This window comes from Myripristis murdjan, chromosome 11, assembly GCF_902150065.1.
Source record: "Myripristis murdjan chromosome 11, fMyrMur1.1, whole genome shotgun sequence".
NCBI lineage: Eukaryota > Metazoa > Chordata > Actinopteri > Holocentriformes > Holocentridae > Myripristis > Myripristis murdjan.
Genome location: NC_043990.1, coordinates 22583457 through 22609990, shown reverse-complemented (window position 1 = coordinate 22609990; position 26534 = coordinate 22583457). Strand labels below are relative to the sequence as shown.

The 26534-nt window shown below is 43.4% G+C and overlaps 1 protein-coding gene across 1 annotated transcript in view; it reads left to right on the top strand.

Moving 5' to 3' along the window:
* csmd2 (CUB and Sushi multiple domains 2) overlaps nucleotides 1-26534 on the top strand; it is a 277838-nt gene that overhangs the window by 208945 nt on the left and 42359 nt on the right. The window contains exons 41-50 of the mRNA XM_030063504.1: nucleotides 1241-1357; nucleotides 2466-2675; nucleotides 4568-4756; nucleotides 9076-9253; nucleotides 11622-11767; nucleotides 11855-11935; nucleotides 12723-12836; nucleotides 20066-20254; nucleotides 23235-23381; nucleotides 26069-26257. Of these exons, the coding sequence (XP_029919364.1) occupies nucleotides 1241-1357; nucleotides 2466-2675; nucleotides 4568-4756; nucleotides 9076-9253; nucleotides 11622-11767; nucleotides 11855-11935; nucleotides 12723-12836; nucleotides 20066-20254; nucleotides 23235-23381; nucleotides 26069-26257 (1560 nt within the window). The remainder of the gene's footprint in view (nucleotides 1-1240; nucleotides 1358-2465; nucleotides 2676-4567; nucleotides 4757-9075; nucleotides 9254-11621; nucleotides 11768-11854; nucleotides 11936-12722; nucleotides 12837-20065; nucleotides 20255-23234; nucleotides 23382-26068; nucleotides 26258-26534) is intronic.

Genomic DNA, 26534 nt, shown 5'->3' with positions numbered 1-26534 from the left:
TACTTTTATTTCAGATGTCTGGCAAGAAGAAAGCCCAGCACAGGGCTTGGCGAGGGTACAAGAACTGAACAGATGAACTTGAAAAAAATGAACATCTGCACATTCCAATCTTTTGGTTAGAGACATAGACATAAAGTGGCATCAAGTTCATGCACATACAGTGACTTGATAGCCCCACTGCAAAATACTGGTGTTGAACTCATGTCCCTAAACATCAAGGGCATTGCAGTCTGTCGTGTATCTGTACTGCTAAACAGACAGACATGGTATTCAGTACAGTGATAACCAAGAAATACATATATATAGTGTTTGTAAAGTGCATGCACATAATAAATAACAAATGGGATACATGGTATTTTAAAACACCAGGCATGAGACACATAAAGCTGTGCTATATATTTTTACAGCAAACATCTCATGTTCAAATCCTTATTTAGCCCCAGAGGCTGCAGTGTTTTCAAAGAATGAATTTAAAAAAGTGCTCTCTGGCATAATCTCATGTCAATATCCCTACTTCTAGGCAGACAAATCTACTCTGTCCACTTAAATCTATGGGATGGCTTAGGGTGTTAGTGATCATTAAGATGACAGACTCCAGGGTATCTGCCAGCACTGAAATGGGCACTCATTCTTTGTTTAAGGGATTGGGTTGTTTTGCAGGCATGGTTTATCACATGGGTATTCTAACATTGTTTGTGCTGCATGTGATCACTCCTTTCACAAGATATGTTTGGGCCATCCTAGGATAACCACACTCAGAAGTTCTCTGGCAAGAGAAGTAATTCTAGTACAGAGTGGTGGGAGTATTTTACTCAGCAGCCTCAGGGATTGCAATGTAAGAACCTGCCTCACTTTGCCTTTGAGAGCTGTGAACACCCCTAAAAGATTTCATTTGTGTGGGTTTCAATGGCGATTTCAATGGAGCCTTTTCCACCATGCCAAGTACAATGAATTGTGCAAATGTTTTGGGCGTCGAGACAGGTTTAAACATATTGAACATACCCAGTAAGCACAAATTGTCAGCTATCTGCGGCTTCATTTAAAAATATTGATAGTGGTAGTTTTCAGTAAGTAGCAGTTGAAGAGTTTCCTCTCCTTCTTCCTCCCACTAAATGAAGAGCTGTATTGAACCATTTCCAAAGATGCATCCTGGAGCAATACTGATTTTTTTTTTTTTTTTAAAAGTAACACTCTTCTGTTCTTCGATGCTAATGGTATGTGTTGTCTGTCCCTCTGCTAGCTCAATGTGGCGGAATCCGGGAAGAGATGGAGGGCATGATCCTCAGCCCTGGTTTCCCTGGCAACTACCCTAGCAACAGTGACTGCACCTGGAGAATCTACCTGCCAGTTGGTTATGGTATGCATTAGGAGAGCCTTTTGCAGCACACTACCTGTTTGCAGTTTGACACTTAAGGACCTGCGCATCTTGCAGGGCTTAGATAGAGGTGTGATAACATTTATTGTATGTCCTGTCCTTTTTCAGCCGCGCTCTGCTTCAGACTCATACGGTTAAACTTAGATCCCTTTCACACCATTCATTTTTAGTCTCGGTGAATCGAACCCTTTTGCGTTTCCCTTTCGGTGCAGTTTGTTTGGGTCAATGAGAAGACCTTAACCAAACCTCTTGTCCGCTTGAAAGAGGTGGTCTCGGGTTGGTTCAAAGTGAACTCTTAGCGGTTCATTTGAAGTGAGAAAGGTAACAGCAAGGACCTTGAGAAAGGACTTTAACTCCAGCCTTCTACAACAGTACCCGGTTCTGATGGCAGGGTGACATACTTGTATCAGAGGTAACCAACTCTGCCGGTATCATCACTTCGTCTATCAGTCTCTCAGTCTCTCACGTTTTATTCGCTAATCTTTCCATACTCTTCGATCTTCCTTTGATGTGCATACAAGATGAAGATGACCGTGAAAAAACATTAAGGTCCATATCAGAGTTCATACGTCCTCAGTTGGTTTACATTGCCGGCTGCTGGTTTTCTGCTGCATTCGGGTGCTATCAGAAAAAACAGAAGAGCAGTCTTTCATTGTTTTGTTCTGTTATTTTTTATTTGTGGATGGCTAATATGTTGAAACATGAGAAAAGCTTTTTTTTCTCTTTATGCACTTTCCCCTCTGACCAAATATAAGCACCATGCCTTGGTCTACTTTATTCAAGCCGTGCGAAAACCAACCAAGCCAAATGGGGGAAAAAAGTAACAATGTATGAAACAGCATGGTAGTCTGGACCATGGAAATGTACTACTGGCTGTGAGAGTGACCTTATTCATACAGCCCAGTGCAATTACAGTCATTTACTGATTGTTCCTACGCAGTTCCTGAGCTTAAGCACATTGTGTAAAAGAACCCCACCAGCAAATGTTTAAGGAGAGGCAGCCTCAGATAACCTTGAAAGGAAAAGTGGCAGTAACAAAGTCAAAATCTAAAATATTTGATGTATTTGGTGTTATTTCTTTCCTTCCCAGGGGCCCACATTCAGTTCCTCAACTTCTCAACTGAGGCTAACCATGACTTCCTAGAGATACGCAATGGTCCCCTGGATACCAGCACTGTGATTGGCCGATTCAGCGGGCAGGATGTTCCCTCCTCCCTGCTCACCACCTCCCATGAGACCACAGTATACTTCCATAGTGACCATTCACAGAACAAACCAGGCTTCAGGTTTGAGTACCAGGGTAAGAGACCAAGCATCGCCAAGTGTAATGGAGAGAGCACAAAGAAAAAAAAAAAAAAATGAAATGGGCGACAATGATGGGAAAAGTAAGTTATGACATTATAAAAGTTCAGGGACTACTCAAATAACCTTCGCAATATACCAGCCAAATGTAATCATTGAAAAATAAAAACATAAACAAAAAAGTTTATCCACATTAAATTGCATTAAACTGGGCCAATGTCAGGCCTGCTAGTTGTTTTCCTCTGCAAGACTTGATCCAACCTTCTGGCACTTATTTGACGATGGCTGGAGCTTTTTGGCAACTTCAAATCATATTTGCTGGCTGCTGTCACTGGCATGGGGCTATTCAGTAAGCAAAGTGATTACATTTGGTTCAGCAGAGGGGCACTGAATGTAATTATAATGAGTAGAGCTATTTACCTGAATTGACACAATCAGAGAATGACTATAACTATGAAGGTTATAGGGATGAATCATGACTCATAAAAGCAGAATGATAAATCATCATTCCTGGGAATGTTTCTTTTATCGTCCACAACTTCATTTATGAATTATTAGTGTCACTTCACTGTGGATTGGACCCTGTATGCATGTAAACCCATAACATTACTGAATTACCCATAGAACTCCATGTATCAAACTAATCAACCCACTGAGCCAGTAAATTCCCTAGATCTATAAATCTCGGTATATAACAAGAGTTGATCACTTAGAAGATTTCTCTGCCATATGCCAGGAAAGGCTTAACTGCATTTCCGCATGGCTGTAAGGAATAAACTGCACTTGCCTCCAACTGCAACAGGCACAGAAAGTTTGTATTTTGTGATCCAACAAACAAGCCAGCAAATCGAAAGGTAGTATCGTGCATTTACATAATTATATGTACATTAGCATATAAATCAAGCATTATATTTGGAAATGCCCCCCTTTGCAGTGTTTGCATGAGTTATCTCCTACAAAGGGAAGCTATGATCCATAGAAATCAATTTCTTTAGTCATATTTATATCCTGGCTCTTCATGGCTCACTGCCTGCTCAGCTTTTGTATCCAGCAAAAAAAAAAAAAAAAAAAAAAAAAAAGCGGAATAATTTACCCACACTACTTATGATGACTGCATCAAACTCCTCCAGCACAAGTGAAACCCGCCCCTGGCAAGGTTCTCTTTTTATTTTTTATTACTTTTTTTCTTCTTGTTTTTTTTTTGCGCTGCAGAAACTTCTCTGAGAACATCTCAGCTGAAAGGGAAGGAGAGCGATGGGAGACTAGAGGAGGCGTGAGTGAGTGGGTGGTTGAGTAGGAGGAGAGCCAGAGAAAGATAGAGAAGGGGGATGAGAAAAGACGGAAAGAAACCAAAAAGAAAGAGAATATTAGAGACAAAAAAAAAAAAAGAGCGGGGGAAAAGGAGGCTGCGGAATCACGCTGCAGGCATGCAAAAGTGGAGCATGCAGACAAATTAGTGCAAGCCGCACAGTGGGGTTGTGTGGACGGCAGTGATTACTAACTCTAACCCTAACCCAGCAGCGATGAGGAAACTGAGACCAGCAGGTGGCCAGCCCTTATCCACCGCGGTGTTCTGTGAACCAGAATGCGTTCAGCAGTCACGTCCTTGCTCTATTTTGCTGCCATCAAACATAGGTCTCTTGGTTTGATGTTTGATTCATAAATCTGTTTCCACACAGACACATATTTATACACCACCCCGTTTCACGCTATGATTTGTGGTGATGCAACTCGCATTCATAAGCCATAATCTCAGCTGTTTCGCTGTGTAGCCCATAATACTAATAGTAACTGTTAAAAATGTGATTGAAACACAAGTATCCAGCTGTAATGGAAATGTCTCCACTTTGGCTGATGATTGGTGTATCTGTTTTTTTCTCTTTCTCTCAGCCTATGAGCTGCAGGAGTGCCCTGATCCAGAGCCTTTCCGTTATGGAGTGGTAGTGGGTGCTGGCTACAACGTGGGCCAGTCCATTTCCTTTGAGTGTCTACCAGGGTATCAGCTAATGGGACACTCCATACTCACCTGTGAGCATGGCACCACCCGCAACTGGGACCACCCCTTCCCTCGCTGCGAAGGTACAAGACCGCATTTTTTTTCCCCTCTCCCTCTCTACCAAATAATTAACCCCAAAGATAAACACTCTCTTCCATAAGAGTGGATAAGCATTTAAGCTTTATTGCATCCAGAGACAAAAGAAAAGAGCATTAAAACCACTTCCTGTTTAGAATTTATTGAGCTGTTACATCATTGCTGCAAAACGCCAGCTGTGGAGGTAGTGATTAGCCATTATGAATAATGCAAATTAAACTGAATTATCATTCTCCATTAATGGAGCAAAGTGCTCTTCAGTGAAAATCAATACTGGGCCAAGCAGAAATAGAGAAAAGAGGCGGGAAAAAAAAGGGGGGGCCAAACTGAAAAGGAAAGTAATGGGTGTTCTTTCTCGTGCCTCGTCCTTGACCCAGATTCTCACGCTCCAGCTGTCGATTATTCAATAAGGTAGGCAAAATTACAGCAGGGGGTGACGGCCGTGACACCGGACTTTGAATGAGTGAGCAGGGAGATAAATGGGAGAAAGGGGAAGAGCAAGAGAGAGAAAGAGAGAGGGGGAGAGGACAGGAGATAGAGGGGATTATTGTCTCTTAGCTATTTCAGTTTAAGGCCTAGTCTTATTTTATTTATTTATTTATTTATTTATTTTTATGCATGTGAAAGTGCAGAGAATTGCCGATTAGTTACAGGCACCTGTTCATGTGAGAGAATAAGTGAGTGTGTATTCATGTATGTTCATCCGCATGTGTGTTAGTGTGCTTTCATGTGTGTTTTCATGTGTGTGCCTGTGTGTGTGTATGAGCGCGGACGAGCACATCCGTTCTGCAACGCATTCCACCGCCCGTGTGTGCACACGCGCACACCCAACGCGTGTTTGTGTATGCGTGTGCATATTCCTCTATGTGTGTGTTCGCTGTCCAAATCGAGCAGGAGAAGTGAGCCTGATGCTTCTCACTGTGAGTGTAATTGAATTGGCTTTAATGCACCGGCCTGTTGTGAGGAAATGATACAGCAGGAGATGAAGAGAGGGGAGATAGCTCAGTCTTAATAGGATAAACACACCTGAACGCACACTGTTGCCTGACTGACTGACTGACTGCCATCTCTGATTTTCAAGAAAAAAAAAAAACCTGCATGTAAACAGTTTTCTCCACTTATTCAACACTTTGAGATTACTTTGTTGGAGTTCTCTGTCGGTCAAAACCCAGTTTCTTTTAACAAGGACTGTAATCATTTGGATTTGTTGGACGTGTATAGTAAAATTCGTTAAATAATGCCTGTTGCTGTCCTTAACAGCCTGGAATATTTGTCAGACACAAAAATATGACCTTAGCAAAACACAGCCTGCGATATTTTATTGTTATTTTTTAATTTCATTTCATTTTATTTATTTATTTTTGTTAAATTTCATTTTCATCATCCCTTTTTGTTATTGATGTTGTTTTAGCACCTACTTTCTAACCTACTTCCCACTCAATACGATACAGCAGCAAACAAGTTTTAACACTTTTACGTTCCCCAGTACAGCACAGTACACTCTGACCTCCAACTTTCTCTTTTTCTCTCTCTCTCTCTCACACACACACACACACACACACACTGCAGTGTCTGCATAGATTTCCTCTCAGAGAGTGTGAGAGACTAGTAGATCAATTCTAGTTCTCTTGCCTCCATTTGCCCACCTGTCTCCACCTTATCAAGGTGTCGCCCCCTCTTTCACCTCTGTCATGTTGTCTGTAAACCGCTCCACACTCAACTCACTGACCTCATCCCCTCGTTCTCCGGGTGCTGAAGTTTGCTTCCATCCTTCTTTCAAAACTTAACTGACCTTGCTGTATCTGCCGTGCTGTTTTTCATTGAGCGTCCAGCACCATGATATATCTAGATTGCTGACACTGACATACATTGCATTTTTTTTTAAATGAAACAATGAACAAGGCAATAATAACATATTATAGAGATGGTCTGTAAAATCATTTACCCTTTAGCTTACATATACAGTATGTGTATGTGTGTTTAAATTCTAATCAGGGTTTCTGGGATTTGGTTAATTTAAAATAAATTATGTCCACTGATGTGACGGTCATTTGTGTGGTAATTATATTGTTGGGAATTACTTGGAATGGACTGGAATGATATTATTTTGGGTCATGAATAATCAGTGTTATGTGTCTAGCAGGTTATAGCAACACAAACTGCTCCTTGTGGTGTAGCTTCTCTGTTATACCTTCTAAGTCTCTTGCTTTAATCTTAAAAGTCAACGTTTTACATTTGATTTAGTTCGTGGTCAGAGAATAAATAGCTCGGTAGCCTAGGGGTTCTCCGGCAAAATCTGACATTTTTAATGACATTCCCCACAATATTCTGTGATTTTTGTAGTGCTCTTAAAAACAAACTTTTGGACACGATTGAGTTTAGACTGTAATGTGCAAAGGCCAAGTGCACTTGGTGTGCTGTGAAGCTGATGTGGCCTGGCTTGTGTTTCTCTGAGTCATGTAATTTAAATACATTTGTCGGGATTGCTTAGCATTCTAAGTAAACGAAATACAAGCTGAACAAGGTGGCCAAGAGCCTACTAACTACATCAGCAAATGAACTTCTGGTTTAGCTTGTGCTATTCCTGTCAATCAAATCTACTTCAATTGCTACTTATGTAATGTTAGACTAGTCCTTGGCCCTTCTTATACAGTACTAACTTCAGTTAAACTCATCTTATTTCTTTAGATACAGCTCTTTGTGAATCAAATAAAAGAAGCTTTAATGAATGTGCATTCAATAACAGCAACAACAGCAATAGTAGTAATGCTATGATATTTCCCACAAAGGTAGGTGCCATGGCACAATACTCTTTAATACTATTTTTTATTTATTTATTTTAATAGATAAATAACCTAACACTATCAATATTCTCTTCCTGCACAATTTGAGTTGGAGTTTATTTTCTCACAGTTGACAACTGAATAGAAGCAGAATTCAATAAAAAAAAAAAATAATAGAGAAAATATGCATTCATGATTGTACTTCATGAAATATAAAAATATAAAACTATTCATATATCTATGTTCATGCACCCATGCATCCATGCTCATACATACACATTCACAAATACGGCCATACACTTACATACTACCATGCATGCATTTTAAAATACCATAAAACAGCAATTTACAACACAGATACACTAAAAACATACAAACAAAACCTGGAAGTCTTCAGCTATCCGCCAACCTCGTGCACATGCACAAACGCTCTTCCCCTCCACACACTCCACTCCTTAGCTTTCTAGTCAGTGGCATCAGTAAGAGGTACACGACCATGGAGCGTCCAGGGTTTAATCAGTGGCTCTGATCGATAGCTCATTTAACAGGTGAGGCAGCAGCAGAGGGACCGCTCCACCACGGGGGCTTATGCAGGCAACACCATTACACACATATAAACAGAAAGAGAAAGACAGGCTTGAAACATGCAATCTATGCTGTGGGAATGGTCTTACACCCATAGGCATCCTAGGGTGTGCTGTTAAGCTGAATGCCCCATCTGGGTTTTTTGAGATGTCTGCACTGCAGCGATTACCACCCTTCCCTGACTCCCACTGCCCCACCACGGTGAATATGAGGTTTCTTCTACAGCACCAGTGGGAATGCTAGGAGAGGCTTCATAATCATTAAGCTGGTCAGAGCCTCCTGAATTCCTGAGCAATCCTTGAAATATCGTTGCAATTTCTGTACATGCAAATATGGGGTTGGATGCTGGAACACAGAGAGGAAGAGGGGGAGCAAACGTGGGTGTGCATGTCCCGGCATATTTGTTAATCTGTTTCTGTAATTATGTGTTTGTGGATTTTTGTTGTACGGCAGGGCATCGGGTAAGTCTTGGGGAGAGCTTTGAGGTTCTGGCACGGTTAGATAGGGCATAGACAAGCTGCTGTCACCTTTCCTGAAAGTCAAACACTCACAAATGTGTACCCACACATACGGATATACGCATACCTCAGAAAACCCAGTCCGCACTAACCTCTGTCCTCCTCAGCCATCGTTTCAGCACTCCTCCTCTTCACCCCCAGTGGGACAGGGTTGAGGTCTTATCTTAGCAAAACACTCCAGCCAAGTCCGCGCTTGCTAACAGGCTTTATTGGCTAATCTTTAGCTCAGACAAGCGCCAGGGCACTAGAGGAAGAGAAGGAGAAGGGGAGAGGGCAAGATTGAGAAGGGACGCAGAAAAAAGAGGGGATGGAAAATCCCATTTTTCCACCGATTCCAGTGGAATTCCATATCTGACCCGCTATATTCCTGACCCACTGATATGTACACCTCTGTCTCTCTTTCCCACCTCCTTGCTTCAGCGCCCTGTGGTGGAAACATCACATCAGACAATGGCACCATCTTCTCCCCGGGCTATCCAGAGGAGTATCCCAGCTCAGCTGACTGCTCCTGGCTGATCTCGGTGGCTCCCGGCCTGGGAATCAAACTCAACTTCACCCTGCTTCAGGTCCACGGCCCTCACGACTTCATCACTGTCTGGTAAGAGCTGGCTGTTTCACAAGCCTCGCATATGTGCCTACGTTCTTTTTTTTTCTTTTTGTGTTATCTGATATTATTTTCCACTCTTTTAAAATCCAAGAAAAATGTTCCTTTTCATTTATGGGTAAACTGAGGTGATATTTCAGTCTGTTTGCCTCAATCACCAAGTCCAAATGTCAAGGCCATCTCAGCCAGGTGCAGAGCCCACAACTTTCAATCACATTCTTCAGTGTAAAATGCCCTCATGTTTTCTATTACTTTGCAATTTCATTTTGCTTGGTAAAGCCATTCCTTTCTTTATCATCACCTCCATGTTTGTCCTCTTCCAATCTCTTCCCATTCCTTCTTCAGCTGCCACTACTCTGCAGCCTTTTATACCTCCATGTTTCTTTTCTCCCTCCTTCTGTTCTCTATCGCTTGACAAATGAGAGAGTCAAGGTCCAGTTAGCTAATCCGCTCTGTGCCTCTCATCATTGTCCTCCCCTCCGCTCTCTCCTCTCTCCTCTCTCCTCTCTTTCCGTTCCCAGGCCTCTCTCTGTGGCTCGTCTTCTTATGTTCTTTTCAAGTGATACTGCAAGTATGGGTAAAGAGTGCTTTTGTCCCTCATATTTGTCATCCATCACAGAGTGGCAAAGGACAACAACAGATCACAAGCCTCCTCTCCAGCGTGCTCTCTCTCCCTTTTTTCTTTATCTCATGTCCCTCTTCTCATTTTTACCACCTTGCTCTTTGTTCCAGTTCTGCCCCCACCCAGCGATATCAGTCTGTTTTTCTACTCCACACATCCAACCTGCCTTTCCATACTGTATCTGATTTCTGATAAGACATATACGCATATAACTAAAAAAAAAAAAAAAAAAAAAAAAAAAAGTGAGCAATGAGTACAGCAATTTTGCCTTCAATTGGGATTCAGATGGGCAACAGGGATGCAAATCAGTGTTGGTAATGCTAACATTATTTACATTGAATGCATAATAATAGTATATGATGGAACAAATGCTAAATTAATCTGCACGTTGTCATAAAATTCAATAAGTCACAGTCAAAGGACCAATCAGAGATTAGGAGTAGAGTGGGATATGGTTCCCTCTTCCTTGTGCATGTGTGTGTGTGTGTGTGTAAGAGAGTGAATGTGTTGGCGCACAGGCATGTGTGTGCGCTCTGCGTTTGTGTTTCTGCCTGGTAGGTGTATGTTTTTGTGCCTGACCGACTATCGTGGGGCAAAGCTTCCTTTCATCACCTCCGTATTGCACAGCTGGGCCTGCCATATGCACGACCACAGACAGGATTTTGCATGCATGATGGTTGCCAGTCCCAGTTGATCCCCTCTCCCCGAGACCACCTCCAAAGGTCCCAGCTCTCAGTAAGACAGAGGAACTGACTGTCAGCCAACCTGGCAACATGACACAGACCACACCAAAACTCCACCTGGTGTGGGGCGACATCTATGTTTTGCAGTGGGAATAATGAAATGCACAGCCACATGGTGATTGAGCTGCTTGTAGATATTCATGTTGCAGTCGACCCTGATATACCGGAGTTCATGTCAACAAGTCGCCAACACTCGAGGGAGCCAAAATGTCCACTTTCTGTCCTATTGTTGCTCTTCTTTTGTAATAGTCCATTCGTTTTTCCTCCAAACAGCCCCTGCTGTGTTGATCCTTCCCAGCAAGCTCTCCAGGAGCCAAGATGGAGGGTATCGTGTTCCCTAGTTTCCAGTTACCACCGCTGTGTGTCTATCCACTGAACTACTGAGCCAAGGAAATGGGCCCCGTAATGGCGGCTTGGCCAGAGTGCTGTGAGGCTGCAGTCCCTAGCCAGCCGTTTCCAGAGCTGCTTGTAATCTCCCATCCCCAGTCTGACAGCCAAAGACAGATGGTTTTTAAGCTGAATGGTTGTGGCAGGAATCTGGGAGCTGGCTTAATCGGCCATGCCCACACCGGGGGACTGCCAAGGCTGGGCCACAGCTTCCAGAGACACTCCCATTGGACGGCACTTAGCAGGAAGAGTACAATCCAGACCTGTCGTTCCACGTTTATCTTTAATTTTTACCTTATTTCGACATAATCACCCAGAGCAGCCCCGGGTAATTGCTTTGGGTTTGATGAAGTGAGAGCAGCTTGGTTCTATTCTGATTTTGGAAGCTGCTTGAAAATAATCTGGCATGTGGGATTGTTTGGTTTTCTGACAGATACATGTCGCATAGTCCCTAGGTGCTTCCTGGTTGGGTTTAGGGCAGAGGCAGCTGACAGAAAATCTCTAGAGTTCATATTCCATCACTTTATTGACACTATTTTGCTCCTGTCAAAGTTTTGTCTTGTTGACCCACTAACTTTTTCTTTTTCTTTTTTTTCTTTTACACATATAGGGATGGCCCACAGGAGACGGCCAGGAAGCTGGGCGTTTTCACAGATGGGGAGCCTAATGACCCGCCCAGCAGCACATCCAATCAGGTGCTGATACGTTTCCGTAGCAACACAGAGAAAGGCGGTCTGTTCCGAATCAACTACCAAGGTATGTAAAATAGATTACTTGATCATATATTTTATAATACCACATGTATCAACCCTGTTTGACTCAACTCTTGCATTTTTCTTAAAGCCTACAGACTGCAGTTTTGCCTGCCTCCCCCCATTATCCCAAATGCAGAGATCCTGATGGCAAGCAAGGAATTTAAAATTGGTAAGTGGAATAACTAACAAATGCATTCATGCATTAATATATACTGGCGACTGCTTTTTTGTTAGGTGGTGGTCCAAGTCTGACAAGAAACCCAAGATTACACAAGACTAGTGCATCCCACTACCATTTTTTTTTTTTTTTAGGCTTGGGCAGCTCTCATTAATAATATTCCCAGAATACAACCAGGGAGCTGCCTGTGTAATACACACACAGACTTACTTCTCAGGAAGCACATTGCTCCCGCAACACCGACTACACATCCCATAAGGCAATGCTAGAGTGCTGATTCACAGCCAGACTACATTACCCAAGGAGCTTCAGGGCAACTATATAAATGAATGATGATGACAAAGTTATCTGAAAGCCAGAGGGATTCTGGGCAGGTGCTCTCATTCTCCCTGCAGAAGACGGTGGAGATTAATTCTCCCTATCTGTTTATTTGCATACCTCCTTGGCTTGTGATTATTCAGCGACACAAAGGCAGCGACACTGACATAGTGTTTCATCTATAGGGCCCCCAATGGGGATTCATTATTGTACTTTTTCCCACTGTTAGCTCTAACTTTGTCTCTCGCTGAGACACTGTGGATCATGATTTCTTTTCTATATCAGTATACAGGCCAAGGAGTGCTGATTGGTGTGTGAGAAGACATTTTGGCTTGCATCGATCATTTTGATTGCCACTATTGTCTCTCTGTGGCTCAGGTTCTGTCTTACACTCACTTCCTGTCTTTATCTCTGTTTCTGTCTGTCTCCGTCTCTCTTTTCTCTATCCCTCTCTTTTCAGGTGACATAGTGCGCTACCGATGTCTTCAGGGCTACCAGTTAAGTGGAAACAACATTCTGACCTGCCGTCTGGGGACCCACCTGGAGTTTGAAGGACCTCCGCCCTCATGTGATGGTGAGTGGGCTCCAAAGGGGCTCATAAAAGTGCTACTACACTGTACAGCAGCAACACCGTGCTTCTACATATGCAGTAATCAGGGCTAGGCTGTTTGAATGTGGTCTAACAACTAGTTTTCTGATATCTTTGATTTGCTTTGGTCTTTTGCCTATTTTGATATGAAGATGTCTTGGTCATTGTAGTCATTTGACTTGTTAGCACTTATCTAAAACATTTCATGGTTAAATTTTTCTTGAAATTTTCTTTCTTCATCCCAGAACCACAAACTAATAAAGGGATTATACATATGTGTTAATAATTCAAAGTCCCCTGTGTCAGTTAGTCAGATGTTTAAGAGTACAGTGCCAAGCTTCTATAGAACTACATCTCTGTTGATCCTCAATAAATTACTTTGGCGTTATTGTACATTTGGAGAGACATACACTGGGTTGTTTCCAGTTTTGGTCTTAGTCTTGAAGAGGACTCAATTTATTCTTGTCTTGATTTGGTTTCGACCCCCATTCTACCAGGTCTTGACTGGAACTCAATTTGACCCTGTCTTGGAATTGACTCGGGCTCAACTATGGTGGTGTTGACTAGAGTCATGCCAACAATCCAATCTGTATTGTTTTTATGGATGGCCATCTTCCCTCGAAATAATGTTACCTATTCTAGGCTACCCCAGCCGGTGAGAGTCGAAGCAATATAATTATGTCCCCAAGGACTGACCTTCAACTGATCAAATGGATGTGAGCGGTTGATGCTGATACACGTACGAGTCTTAACCCTAAACTCATCGCCATCCATCATATGATCCTCCAAAAACCTTTGCAGCAGCTTTGCAAAAAAACCTGCGTCTCCTCCAAAACACACATAAAGACACAGGTTTTTTCATCATGCCACAACAAAGTCACAGCACTGCTTTTATTTGCCAAGGGAGTAGGGTGTGAATCTATTTCCAGCAAGGTTATAGGTAGCCGGAATCATTTGCGCTAATCATAGACTCATACGGTTGTTTCAGTCTTGCCTTATTACTGGCTCCCATGGGTCCGCTGTCTTCCTGTAGTCATGAAGCGGCAGCCACATCTCAGTTTGGTAGCACTTTTGCATCTCTGTGGATGATTCTTGGCTCCCATGGGGGCTGCAGAGGCGCTCTCTACATGCGGGGAAACTAGCCTCCCAGAGGACTCAATGAGCTCAGTGTCCCCAGTACTGCGCACTGTCATAATGTGTCGCATGCAATACTTATCCTCTGGGTCCAAGAGACTGGATGCGTATAGGGGTAAATGTATTGATGGCATCCATCTCTCATGCATCCCCTTTTGTGTTTTGTTGCTTTCTCCTTCTTACCCTCCTTCTGTCTCTTTTCTGTCTTCATTGTCATTGCATGTGCCTCTCACTGTGTTTGCTGTTTGTTTGTTGGGTCAGGGAGAGTAGGGAAAAATGTGATAAATGAAACTGATTTGAACTTGCTAAATAGGACAAGTATGTAAATGCTCAGTGTGAGAAGAAAATGGAATGAGATAAAGAGAAGTTAGAGAAAAGAACGAGGGCAATCATAAAATGGAGAGAGGAACAACAGTATGAAGGAAATAGAACACAGTCCACGCAGGACACCCAGATAGAGGCAGAGGAGATGAGACAGAATGTCAAAAGGCAAATGAAAGGGGCAAAAAAAAAAAAAAATGAAATCCTATTATTTGCGTGTGCCTGTTTCCCGCCGGGCAGCCCTGGCCCTTGCCTCCTCGCTCTTGTGTTTTGCCCTGCCGTAATTTATCGCAGCTCTAATTGCACGTGCCCTGCTAATCGCGCCCTCATGCTGAAAGAACCTTTATTCCCGAGGCTAACAGTTCCAGCTGAGTTCCTCCCTCAGCCCGCAACCCGTCACTCACTTTAGATAGAGACAGAGTGGGGCGACAGAGACCAGAGCCACAGTTAAGGAGGGCTGGGAGAGAGAGAGAGAGGGGGCGGGCGAGGAGAAACGGAGAAGGAGACCTAGTGTTACATCGAGAAGGCAAGGAAACAAAATGATACTGGCATGAGAGGGAAGAGAGGGAAGAGATGGAAGAGACGGGTTGGGGAGGGAGGAGGGCCGCAGATAAACAGGGAAGGGAAGAGAGCGGTTTTAGATTAATACGAATAAGCTGAGGCTGAGCATGATGCTTGTGAAAAAGAGAGGATCGGGCCAGGGATAGACAGGGAAGAGACTGCCAAATGAGCAGAAGGATGGCGATGTGGGATGAGAGTGGGACAGGAGTTTAAGAGGGAGGAGAGAGGGAGAGACTTAGTTGGAGGGCAGTGAAGAGATGAAGTGCACAGCTCATTGAAATGCAGGGGACATGCCTGCTGCAGCTGCACCTATCAAATCACTGCTTCTAGCTCTGACAAGTACACCCCTCCCTGCATGTCTAGCTGCCACACACGCATGCACGCGGGCACACACACTGTCTAGCATGTGTCCACGTTACACCGGGGTGGATTTTGTCATTGCGATTGTCTCCTAGAGAATAGCGCGGGAGCCTGTAGGTACGGCGACTGCTGCAGTGTTGCTGGATTCGCGCCGGCAGCTAGCCTCTCTCATCCTCTGCATTCTCTCCGTCTGTGCTCCCTCCTCCATTGCTCGCTCGACACTTCCCCTCCCTGCTCTCCTGCTTCAGATTTCTGTTCTTATGTAACACATCAACCCCTTTTTCCCTGTTCGTTTTTTCTTTTTTTCAGCCTTTCTTTAAGGCTGTCTCAAAACACAACATATTCTTAATACCCCCCATGCACACACACACACACACACACACATAGAGACCAATGCATACTCTTTCTGCCTCCCCCTCTCTCTATCATACACCACTAAACAGAAGCCCCAGCCCCCAGAACACACACACACACACATGCATACACAAGTGTGAATGCACACACTTCTTCTTTTCCTTTATTTAATCCAGCGAGAACTGTATCCAGTCGCCATGGTAACTGGGATTACCTTCTTATTTTGTTTCACAGCTCCTGAGATTTGGAGCCAGATTTGTACTAGTGTTTGATTCACCCTGTTTTTTTTTTTTTTTTGATTAAATCAATTTGTATTGGAGCCACGGCCCTTTAGTACATCTGCATGACACGGAACCGTTGTTGAGAGACCGCAGGGAGTCGCGGCAGATCGCATACAAAGCAACGGCACATAACGGTACAAAACTGCTCAAAGTCATTAATGAAACACAGCAAGCTTCGATGATCCAAAATCCCTGTGTTTATCCCCCAGACAGATTCCTGGTTAAACCTGCATAATCACCCATCACATTACCTTCCCAGCTAGCTACCACACTTCTCTCCATTCTTTCCCTTTCGCCTCCCTTCCTCCCTCCCCGCTCCTCTTCCCTTCATTACTCAGATTTGTTTTTGTTCCCTCTCTGCCACTTCCCCCTTCTTTTAATCTTTAAATCGCAATAACAAACATGGAACGTATCACAGCTCCCCCTGCTTCACACCTTCATTGTCATCCCTGACTTCTCAGTCTTGTTAGGTCCTGATCCACACTAATGCTAATGTAGCGGTCCTTCCCCTTCAATCAGCTTGTTATCGCCCCTCAGCTTATGCTAATTAAATACCAAAGTGGATGACGGCATCACAACAGCGCCGCAACACTGCTGTATTATGGATTTGGTGCACATGTGTGTTTGTATGCACACGCCGGGGTGTGTGTGTTCGTCGACGGAGATGTGTGTGCATCTGTGTTGCTCGTGTGTAAGTCCGCCACTACGCCGTGAGCGTGTTATACCAGAAGAGGAGAGATGTGTGACAGATATTGCTGTTCCCCTCACCTTTTTTATTCAGTACCTCATTTCATCAAAATCGAAATTTGATTTTGCTTCTCTATCCTGTCGACACCGATCTTACCGTGCGTGCGTTAAGGCGGCCGCTTTTTCCAGCTGTCAGATTTGCCTCCTAATACCCTTTTGTTTACAGCCAAAGAGAGTGATGGCTCATCTCAAAGTGGATTACTTTAATGCGTCGTAGGCGATAGGCAAAAGCGGCTGTCTGTCTCATGCTATCAACTCCGAGAAAAGGCTGAGGATGACTGTGGCGACACATTGGGTATTTCTGAAAGGTCACCGGAAACATGCATCTCATCCTCAGGGAGCTGATCATGCGGGGAACTTCACTCCTGGGTTTTATATATGCTACCTCCAGGCACAATCAATTCAGCTATCAGTGATGGCTTTACCTCTTCTAACCCAGATCTACTGAGGTGAATGGGGTTTTAAATGACTTCACCTACTTGGTGAATGTCATCTCAGAGTCGGGGAGCAGTGTAGATCACTATCCTTTTTTTTTTTTTTTTACTTCGCAAGTCAGTGTTAAGGTACTTCTATATAATTTGTAAATACTATGAAAACTGAACCAGCGAAGTGGCTGTTTTTCTTTTTTTTTTTTTTTTTTTTTATTCACACAATATGTTAGCGACAAATGGCTGATTTACATTTTCTCTGTGGCAGATGCAATATGCAAATAATATATATATTTTTTGTCCTACTCAGGGTACCACGTGAATGAGGCTCACAACATATACAACTGCAGTGGGTCCCAAAAAGTTTGAACAGAGATAATTATTAAGTGATAAGCATTTTATAAGTATTTTATTTAAGTATTTTGACAGTCAATCTAATATTCTTTTGTTGGCATGGTGGCTTACTTGGCATTATTTGAGTTACTCTGAGGCACTAAACCCCACCCATTTTTTACTCTGAGTAAAACAAATGCTAAAAATTATTTACCATTTTATTTGATGGTTGCCATCGTTTTTCTGTAATTTTAATAACCTCTTCCCCGCAACCTTACAAACACACAGGATCGCAAATAAACCAGTGGAAACAGACAAATGCAGTCAGCCATCCATAGGAATGGAACGGCTCATCCATAGGAAATAAAAATGAGCTTACATACACAGCACACAGGCAGTGTGTCCCACCGAGGGAGCAGTGCTTGAGTGTGATTTAAAGCATTCAATATTTCAGCACTATAATGAAGGACCTGCCAGTGTCAAGTGTTGTCATGCCCGAAGGCGGAATAGGCATGGGCATTCAAATAGCAGCACACATCAGGAGCATTTATACTGCTGGTCAGGTTAGAGGTGCTGTCACACCTGTTATCATGCACAGAGGCACGTGCGCACACACACACACACACACACACACACACACACATATGCATACAAACAACACACAATCTAACAGTGCCCGGTCATGTGCTTTCTGGAGTGCTTTTTAATCAGTTTTTGATTTCTGCTATGATTCTGAGTCTTGCCCCTGGCAGGAATTTAACAAGGTAAATCTATGGTTTTGCTGTGAGTTTGAAATGGTCTATTGTTAATTGGAAAGCTCTTAACAAGCTGTTGAGCTGAGCTCCAGTGGAGACAGCCTCAGTGATCAAACTGTTAAGTGCTTTTTGTGTATGCCAAAGTAGGCCCTAAGGATTCCCTGTACTTGATGATATAGGAAGCAGTGGATTTTATTTGTGAGTAAATCCTCTTTATGCAGGTTTATTGTATCTTATATTTTCTGTGAAACACCATTGTTATCTCAAAAGCGGCATTAAGTTGGGAAAATCCCTTTTTTAAGCCAAGCAAGAGAAGACAGTGAAGATTAACAGATGAGTGACAAATTCAAGGATCAACCTGAACAAATCATTAGGGAAACATAGTGGAGTGGTCTCTTGCAGGATGACGATACCCCTGTCTGTAGGGCAAGAAGGCTCTCTGAAAGGTTTGGTGAAGATGAAAATGTGAATCATATGCTATGGCCATCACATACTACATCTCAATATTTATGGGAGATTTTGAACCAACATATTAGGCAGTGCCGTCATCACAATCATCAAAACACCAAATGAGAGAATATATTTTAGAAGAAAAGCGCTCCAATTAAGGATGGGACAATATAAAATTGATTGTGGATCGTGATAAAAACCCTATGAAAAGTTGACTGTGGTGAATTTCCATCAATGGGATAATCGCAAATCGTGATAATTGTGACACATATCCTCATGAGTGACTTGAAAAAGCTATCTTGCTTGCTAATGTACAGTCCTATATTGATTTCCATTGATTTTAAGAGTTTTAGGCACATTTTGATGATTATCAGGAAAAAAAACTGCAATTATTTTGGCCAGGATAACCGTGATATGGCATGCCCATGCCTCGCTCCATTCCTCTAGCGGAGTTCCAGAGACTAGAATCTATGCCAAGGAGCAATGAAGCTGTTCTGGCAGCTCGTGGCGGCCCAATGCTTTACGAAGACTCTTTATGTTGGGTTTTCCTTTAACTTGCCACCCATCTGTATATCTTCCTTTATGTGGGGGAAACGTGGTAGAGACAAAACAGTGGAATGTTGTTCTTTTTTTACATTATGCATCTGTTTGAATTTGTGCTTTTATGCTGGTAATTTTTTTTCCCCACTTGAACACACTGAGCCCTTTTAGATCAGCAACAAAAGAGTATGAAGTGAAAAAAAAAAAAAAAAGGATGTAGCAGCAGCATTGTGATGTAGTTGCAGCGCCGGTGTCCTTTCATGTTGCAGCTTGTTTTTTTTTTTTTGGGTTCCACTCTGTATGCAGACAGCTCTGGCGGATTAAGAGGTAGGCTTCACAGCATCCTGGCAAAACGCAACAGACGGGAGCACTGGGTAACGTCTGATAATACAGACTAAAACCACTGGGAAATGTCACAGCATGTCACGGAGATGTCCCACAAGAATACCAATGACGGGGAGGGGGTGAGATGAGCGGATGGATGTGGTCCGCCCAGACGTGCCGCAGCAATTGAGCTCACAGGCAGATTTGAGTGTTAGGCGCCAAGTTACCATCACAATGTCCTATCTGTCACACACTGACAATGAGGAAAATGGAGAGAATATGCTCGTGGTAAGACAGTGATATTATCAAGCCATTTTCCGGACTGGCTTTGCATGGGCAGCTTTGTTTCCCGCGACAGCACCCAGACCAGAATGACAATTACCTTAAGTATGCTTTTAGTCACATTGAGTTGCCCTCCAACAACAATAGAGCTCTATCCAATCCAATTTGTCTCAGGGCAAACTATGTCCTCTGAAAAGGCCGAGCACACATTACAAGTTATTTGCAATTACGAAACTACAGAGGGCTGCTCCGCGCAAACGAGCTCTTGTCCCTTGTTTTCATTTTCGAATTCAAATACATTTTGCTCTAATTTTTTTTTTTTTTTTTTCCACCTCTCTCCGCAGTGACGTGCCCTATGAATGAAGTGCTGACGGCTTCCACAGGTGTCATCATGAGTCAGTCACCTGGCAGCGGCCTCCCCCATTTCGAGTCGTGCTCCTGGGTGGTCAAAGTGGAGCCTGGCTACAACATCACCTTCACCATCGAGCACTTCCAGACCAGCCGGCAGTTTGACGAGCTTGAAATCTTTGATGGTGAGTGCCTTGATCTGTAATGAAAGTGAATGGTAAAATATGCCATAAGGTTGAGATTTTTTTTTTTTTTAATCCAGAAAAACTGGGCGAGGACACATCCTTTTTGCAAACAAAATCCTGCTTCCTGCTTCACACTGACACAGCTCCATTCATGCTGTGGGTGCTGCCCAGTGTGACCACCGTCCTCCACTGCTGGCCACTGGGCAGCTCCACTGAAGCAGTCAGATACTAAGTGCTTCGGTCAGGGGGCACCTCAGCAGTAGTTTGTGAGTAAAGGCGGAGTGTTTCTCATACTTCACACACAGCCAGTTTGGGATTTCAGATTGCTCCTTCAGCCTCTACGGTACCGCCGCCTGAGGTTAAAATGACACAGTTGTTTGATATCAAATGCCAATTGAGTGTGTGTTTGACAGGTTATCAGAGGAAGAGATTTAACACTGTTTCATTTCATCATTTTTTTTCCCTTACATTGGCCAGTACGAGTGCCAGTGTGAGAACCACTTTATTAAGATTCATTCATGATGCCTATTTTTGGCTTATTATGAATTGAGTGCAGGAACAAGGACTTCTTTTGATTGAAGTATGCACGGACAATAGTGCAATACCTTTAATCCAACATACAAGCAAGACCAATAATAATAATAACAATAATAACAATAATAATAATAATAATAATAATAATAATAGTAATAATAATGATGACTGGAATAGCAAAAAAAAAAAAAAAAAAAAAAAACAGAAAATGTGGACAATGTTGGCTTGAGTAGTCAAAATTTCAGAATAAAACCCATATTATTGAGCATGTACACAGTTTTTAAAAGAAATACAAAGAATCAAGTGAAAATACTGGAAGTGTCTGGCTGCTTTGAGGGAGCTGGTTTGTCTCCTCTCTGCTCTCAGCTCTTCCAGACACCAGATTTTGGCACAGCTGGGCTTTTACCTCAGTGAGATCAAACTTTTGCCACACTGCAGAGATTCCTCTTCCCGCCGGAGAAATACATATTTCATTGTGTCAAAGTGGAGCTCGTTAAAACTTTGAGGCAGCTTTTGCCGTCCGGGTACAAGCACGTCTATGCTCGATAATCTCGGTGCTTGTGTAACATTGGGCTAGGATCACAATTTGAATGTTCTCTATGGAAAATAGATATAGAGATAATAAATAGGAGTGCATGCAGCGACGGCTAATGGTGGCAGAAGGACATATTTCATATTTTATAAAAATCAATCAATGAATAAATAAATAAAACAAAACAAACTGTAATAGAGGAAACACTAAAATATAACCTTGGGGTGAGTTAGAAATAGATTGTATGCAGGGTGGTGGTGTTGAGGAGGGGAGGGTGTGTGGGGGGGGAGTGAGGAACAGTATCTTGGTGAATGAATTCAGGGCTCAGGGACTCAGGCACAGTCATGTTTGAATGCTCTCATTTTAAATAAATGTGGTTTCTATAGTCAGTACAAAAGGTCAGTGCTCCGGCAAAGGTACATGTTTGAAGCACTGGAAAACGTAGGCACACAAGAACTATCGCTCCTTGTCCTGCTGGTTAATGAACTAGAGCCTGTCTCTCTAAGTTGGCTACTGCTTCTCATATTAATGAACCATCAGTTGCAGCATGCCCAATTAAGACAACAGCTCCTCATGTTTAGTCTGACAAGTGCTCTGGGGACATCGTTTGGGTATGGGAAGGTGTGACACTGGCCAGGCCCAAGGCTAAGTGAGTTTGTGCTGCAGGGTTTTATGAGCGCAATGGAAAGCAAAGATCAAGCGAAAACTGAATCAGTTTGGAAGCTAAGCATAGATAACAGTAAACAAATATGAAATCAGCGGAGCACCAAGGACAATGTTTCCTCTAAGCTGAGTGTGTCGGCGCAAGATAATTTAGCAGCCAGTCATTGCACCACCTGTCCCCCAGACTTTTTTGTCAATAGAAGCAGGTATCACAGTTTCCTTTGCATGAAAGGGGCTTTGCAGTGGTGAATCGACAGAGCTCCTATACATCACTCTCTCACCTCAGAGAACGATACTGATTAGGCCTTTTGAAACACTAGACAAGATAGATGGCAGTGTCCGTTCCTCCCCCAGCCAAGGACTTATTTGCACCGGTAAAATAATAGCCATGATCAAGGGTTAACGTTAAACTGACAGCAAGATGTAGTATAGTGTAGTCTCCAGTCAAAACTCTCTGCATTTACCAGTAGTAAGTCACACACAACAGCATTCGCAGGGCGACAGGGCACCTCCATCCGCCTTGTGCATTTGCATGTCATTAGAGGCACAGTCAGAAACCCTTCCTGGCTGTTCTGAGAAAATGGCGGTCGTATGCACCAGTGTTGCTGATTAGCGCCTTTTATCTTCTGCCGAGCGGGGGGAACAGACGTCCTCCTAACCTCGGGGGCTGTCAAGCCAAGAATGGATCAGAACCTTTTCTTCCACAATTATGAGCTGAGAAAACTTTCATTTTATCATACTGTAGCAAAATGCACAACCACTCAACAGCTACTGCTGACATAAGTTAGATTCACAGGGAAATTGCAAAAGTTTAAAAGTTCAAGTCCACGCTGATTTGGGACGTTTACAGATGATTATTTTCACAATTAAATCTATGCAGTTTAGATTTATTAGGCCAAGCCTCTGGCCTTCAAGACATTCATCAGCATGCACACTGCATAGATCTGAGTATAGGGATGATTTTTTATTTTTCTTTTGTTTTGTTTTTACTGTGAATTATATTTGGTTCTCCAACACATCAACAGAGAGCCATACAAAATCTTATTTTAAAAATCCTTTGTTGGAAATGGTTAGATAAAAGCAATACTATTAATAATTCTCGTTCATTTGCGAAATGAAATTCAGGGGAATTTATTTCGATGAGATGCACAGAAACTGGAGAGTTTTAAAGATGGCTTCTCAGACAATTCTCTCTCTCTCTCTCTCTTTCCCTCTCTCTCATCCTCCCCCTCTCTCTCTCTCCTTCTCCAGGCCCATCCAGACAAAGCCCTCTTCTTATCACGCTCAGTGGTAACTACTCCAGCCCACTGAGTATCACCAGCTCCAGCAACAAGGTCTACCTGCACTGGTCCTTCGACCACACCACCAGCCACAAGGGCTTCCGCATTCGCTACTCAGGTCAGTAAGGAGGAGGCATTTACTCACGCAGACCCCATAAAGAAAACGATCCATTTTAAAATGAGGTCAGAGCCGTCTATTTAAGATGACTTTATTGGAGGAATTTGAAGTCTGTGAGTTTGCCGCTCGTGGGCACTTTTATTAGATTTCATCAGGAGGTGTTTGTGGTTTATTGTGTCACCACGACCAACATTTGGCGTGCCAACTGCAGCTGAAATGACTAGAAATACGATCCATCTCCATGACAACCTAACGGGGGCGGTAGGCATCCGCAGCACTCCCCTCCGTGCAGCACCGGCCTGGGAATTAGTAAATCCTGTTGCTTGCACTGGTTATTATTTTTCTGTTTTGTCCTGCTCCCATGAAGGATCTGTTGGTATACGACACCTGCATAACTCGCAATGAATTATGACTGTGTAAATATTTAAAAGGCTCCCTCCGTCCCGTATCAACACCACTCAGCCAGATTGACTAATCGTCTCTCTCCTCCTCTCAGTGGAGCCCTCCGTCTCCCCAACCGGATGTTCTGTCGTTTCTCTGCTTTTTTTTTTTTTGCATTTTTTTTTTCCCCTCTCCCCTCGCCTGTTTTACATTTTTCTCTTGGCTGTGATGGATTTTGCCATAACAGGCTAAGTGACAGACGGACTAAGTGATGGCTGAGAACCCACAAGTTGCTACGGCCAATATGGAGTTGCCTTCTGTAGTACCTTGGTGGGGACGAGGAAACAGATGGCACCAGCAGATCCAGTGTCTTAAGCTGTGTTCTTCATCAATCCATCTTTTGTCTCCACGGGCCAGTCTTCCATCACCAACGCGCTACCATCTCCTCTTGCACCCCCCCCGTGTCAATTCCTCATTCTTTCTATCCATTTAGGGCTCCTAGACTTGCCTGTTTCCACTCTCTCAGTTTATCTCATTTAGATGCATTCATCTCTTCCATCCTTTCAACCTCAATCAACTCACTGCCTGCTTGTCTGTCACTGTCTATACCGTCTGTTTCTGTCTGCACGTCCCTCTCTCTCCCTGCACCTGTGCATCTCTCTCCATATCTCCCACACCCTCTCTCCCTCCCTCTCATCCTCCCTGTCTAATATCCATTCCAATCCAGTCACCTGCCCATGTAGATCTGATTTCTCTGAGCTGGAGGGCTGATTGCAGTGGGACAAGCCGTGCTCCATAACTGGCAGAGAGAGAGACAGAGCAGGGAGTAGAGAGAGAGAGAGAGAGAGAGGCAAATGAGTTAGACACAGATAGAAGTGAAGAATTGAGCTTGTGCTCAAGGGTGGCTCAGGAGCCGCCAGTCATGGTGACTGACAGGAGAAGGCCTTGCCAAGGAACATAGCTCTGGCTGTGTATTAAATATCACTGGGTATAAACATTGAGTTTGTGTGTGCTCTAACCCTACCCTCATGGCCATGAAGGAGGACAGTAATGAGAATTAATCCCTTGGTGGTTGCCCAGACCGACTCCCTGCCCTTGAAACTTGAGCCGAACACTACACTTCCCCAAATTACCGAAGTCCTGAGCTACACTTGAATCCAGCGCCTACTCAGAAATGTATCTCATGTCTCACTCGGTGGATCTAAGAGTTAAATTCCGCATTCATTTCCCCTTATCTAGCATCTCGTTCGGTGTCACAAAATGGTCCGTTGGCTCAGATGAAAAGTCTCACATTCTCTGCCTCACCGGAACAATTTGAGCGAGACAGCAACATCTCATAAATGCTGAATATATATCACACGGTTAACACGGCTGTAACTTTTTATACCGTAAGGGAGCCTTATCTGATCGTCCGCGTGATGCTAAAAATTCCCTCTAACTCGAAAGAGAGGGAACTTTCATTGCCAGATGTGGGTGGTTTGAGCCCAAATTTGCATTTTTATAGAGATGTAATGTGGTCATAGCGATTAAGTGTAATGGATGATACGCTTTTTTTGTGTCCTTGGTCCACTTCCATCCTAATCTCCCCCTACACACAGCGCCACTTGCCACGTCACAAAGCCCTGTGCCGTTACACTAGGATGTTATCTTAAATCTTTTCACAATGGGTGTTCTTCCTTTCCTTTTTCTAAAAAAGCCCTCTTATCCATCTGCAGGTGTGTGTGTGTGTGTGTGTGTGTGTGTGTGCCAGTCTCTGTGTTTGTGTGTGTGCTGACGTCATGTTATTGTGAGATCCTTGTGTGGAGTGCTATTCAGGCCCACTTTTTCATTCTCTGGAAAACACCAGACCTGTTGCTGGCAATGCTTGGGATGATATATGGTTATTGCAGCCACCTATTTAGCCAACAAACAAAAACAGATACATTGTTCCTTTTATTGTATATCCATCACTTTTATGATCTCCCCCTGTTGCTGCCGACGAGCTCCCGTTTCCGCTTTGCAGAACATTTAGCTTCCTTTAATCAATTTCCCTTGTCTCTAGTCTGCAGTTTTTGCCTTAAAGAGATTGCAGTGTAGCATCTTGCATTAATACACATCCCTCGTCACCACGCCAGGCGTGGAAGACAGATGTAAAGGAGATCTTTGGCTCAGACGCTATTAAAGGCACATTAATCGCTCACCTCCTCAAATAACAAATTGCATCATCTTGCGTCATTTCTTGTGTTTTTATGCTTGTTTTGCTGAATTTATATTTAGATTCATTTTTTTTGTTTGTTTTACCTGGTTTTTTTTTAATGTTTTCACAGCGGCCTACTGCAGTCCTCCAAACAACCCTGTAAATGGCACGGTGCACAGTCTGACAGGCACTAAGCTGGGCAGCACCCTGCGTTTCAGCTGCGATCAGGGCTTCCGGCTCATTGGCCAGAGCAGTGCCACCTGCACTCGGACCCCACAGGGGATCTACCAGTGGAATGCACCGGTACCTCTTTGCCAAGGTGAGGGCCCACCCATAGCCAAGAGCCATGTGGTATGGCGAGGGAGTGGAATTGGTGGGCAAACATGGGCAGAGAAACATGACCGAGGTGATCCCACTTCTTCCCACCCACCCACGAGAGACACCTAACAAAACAAAGCTCAGTGTTGTGGTTGTACGCCTGTTTTCAGTGCATCGTATCAAAAGTGAGCATGCAAGTTTTATTGCCCTTTTTTTTTCTTAGTCAAACAATTCCGCTTGGTGAAATTATCCGGGGTGTGAGATCATTACGATAATAA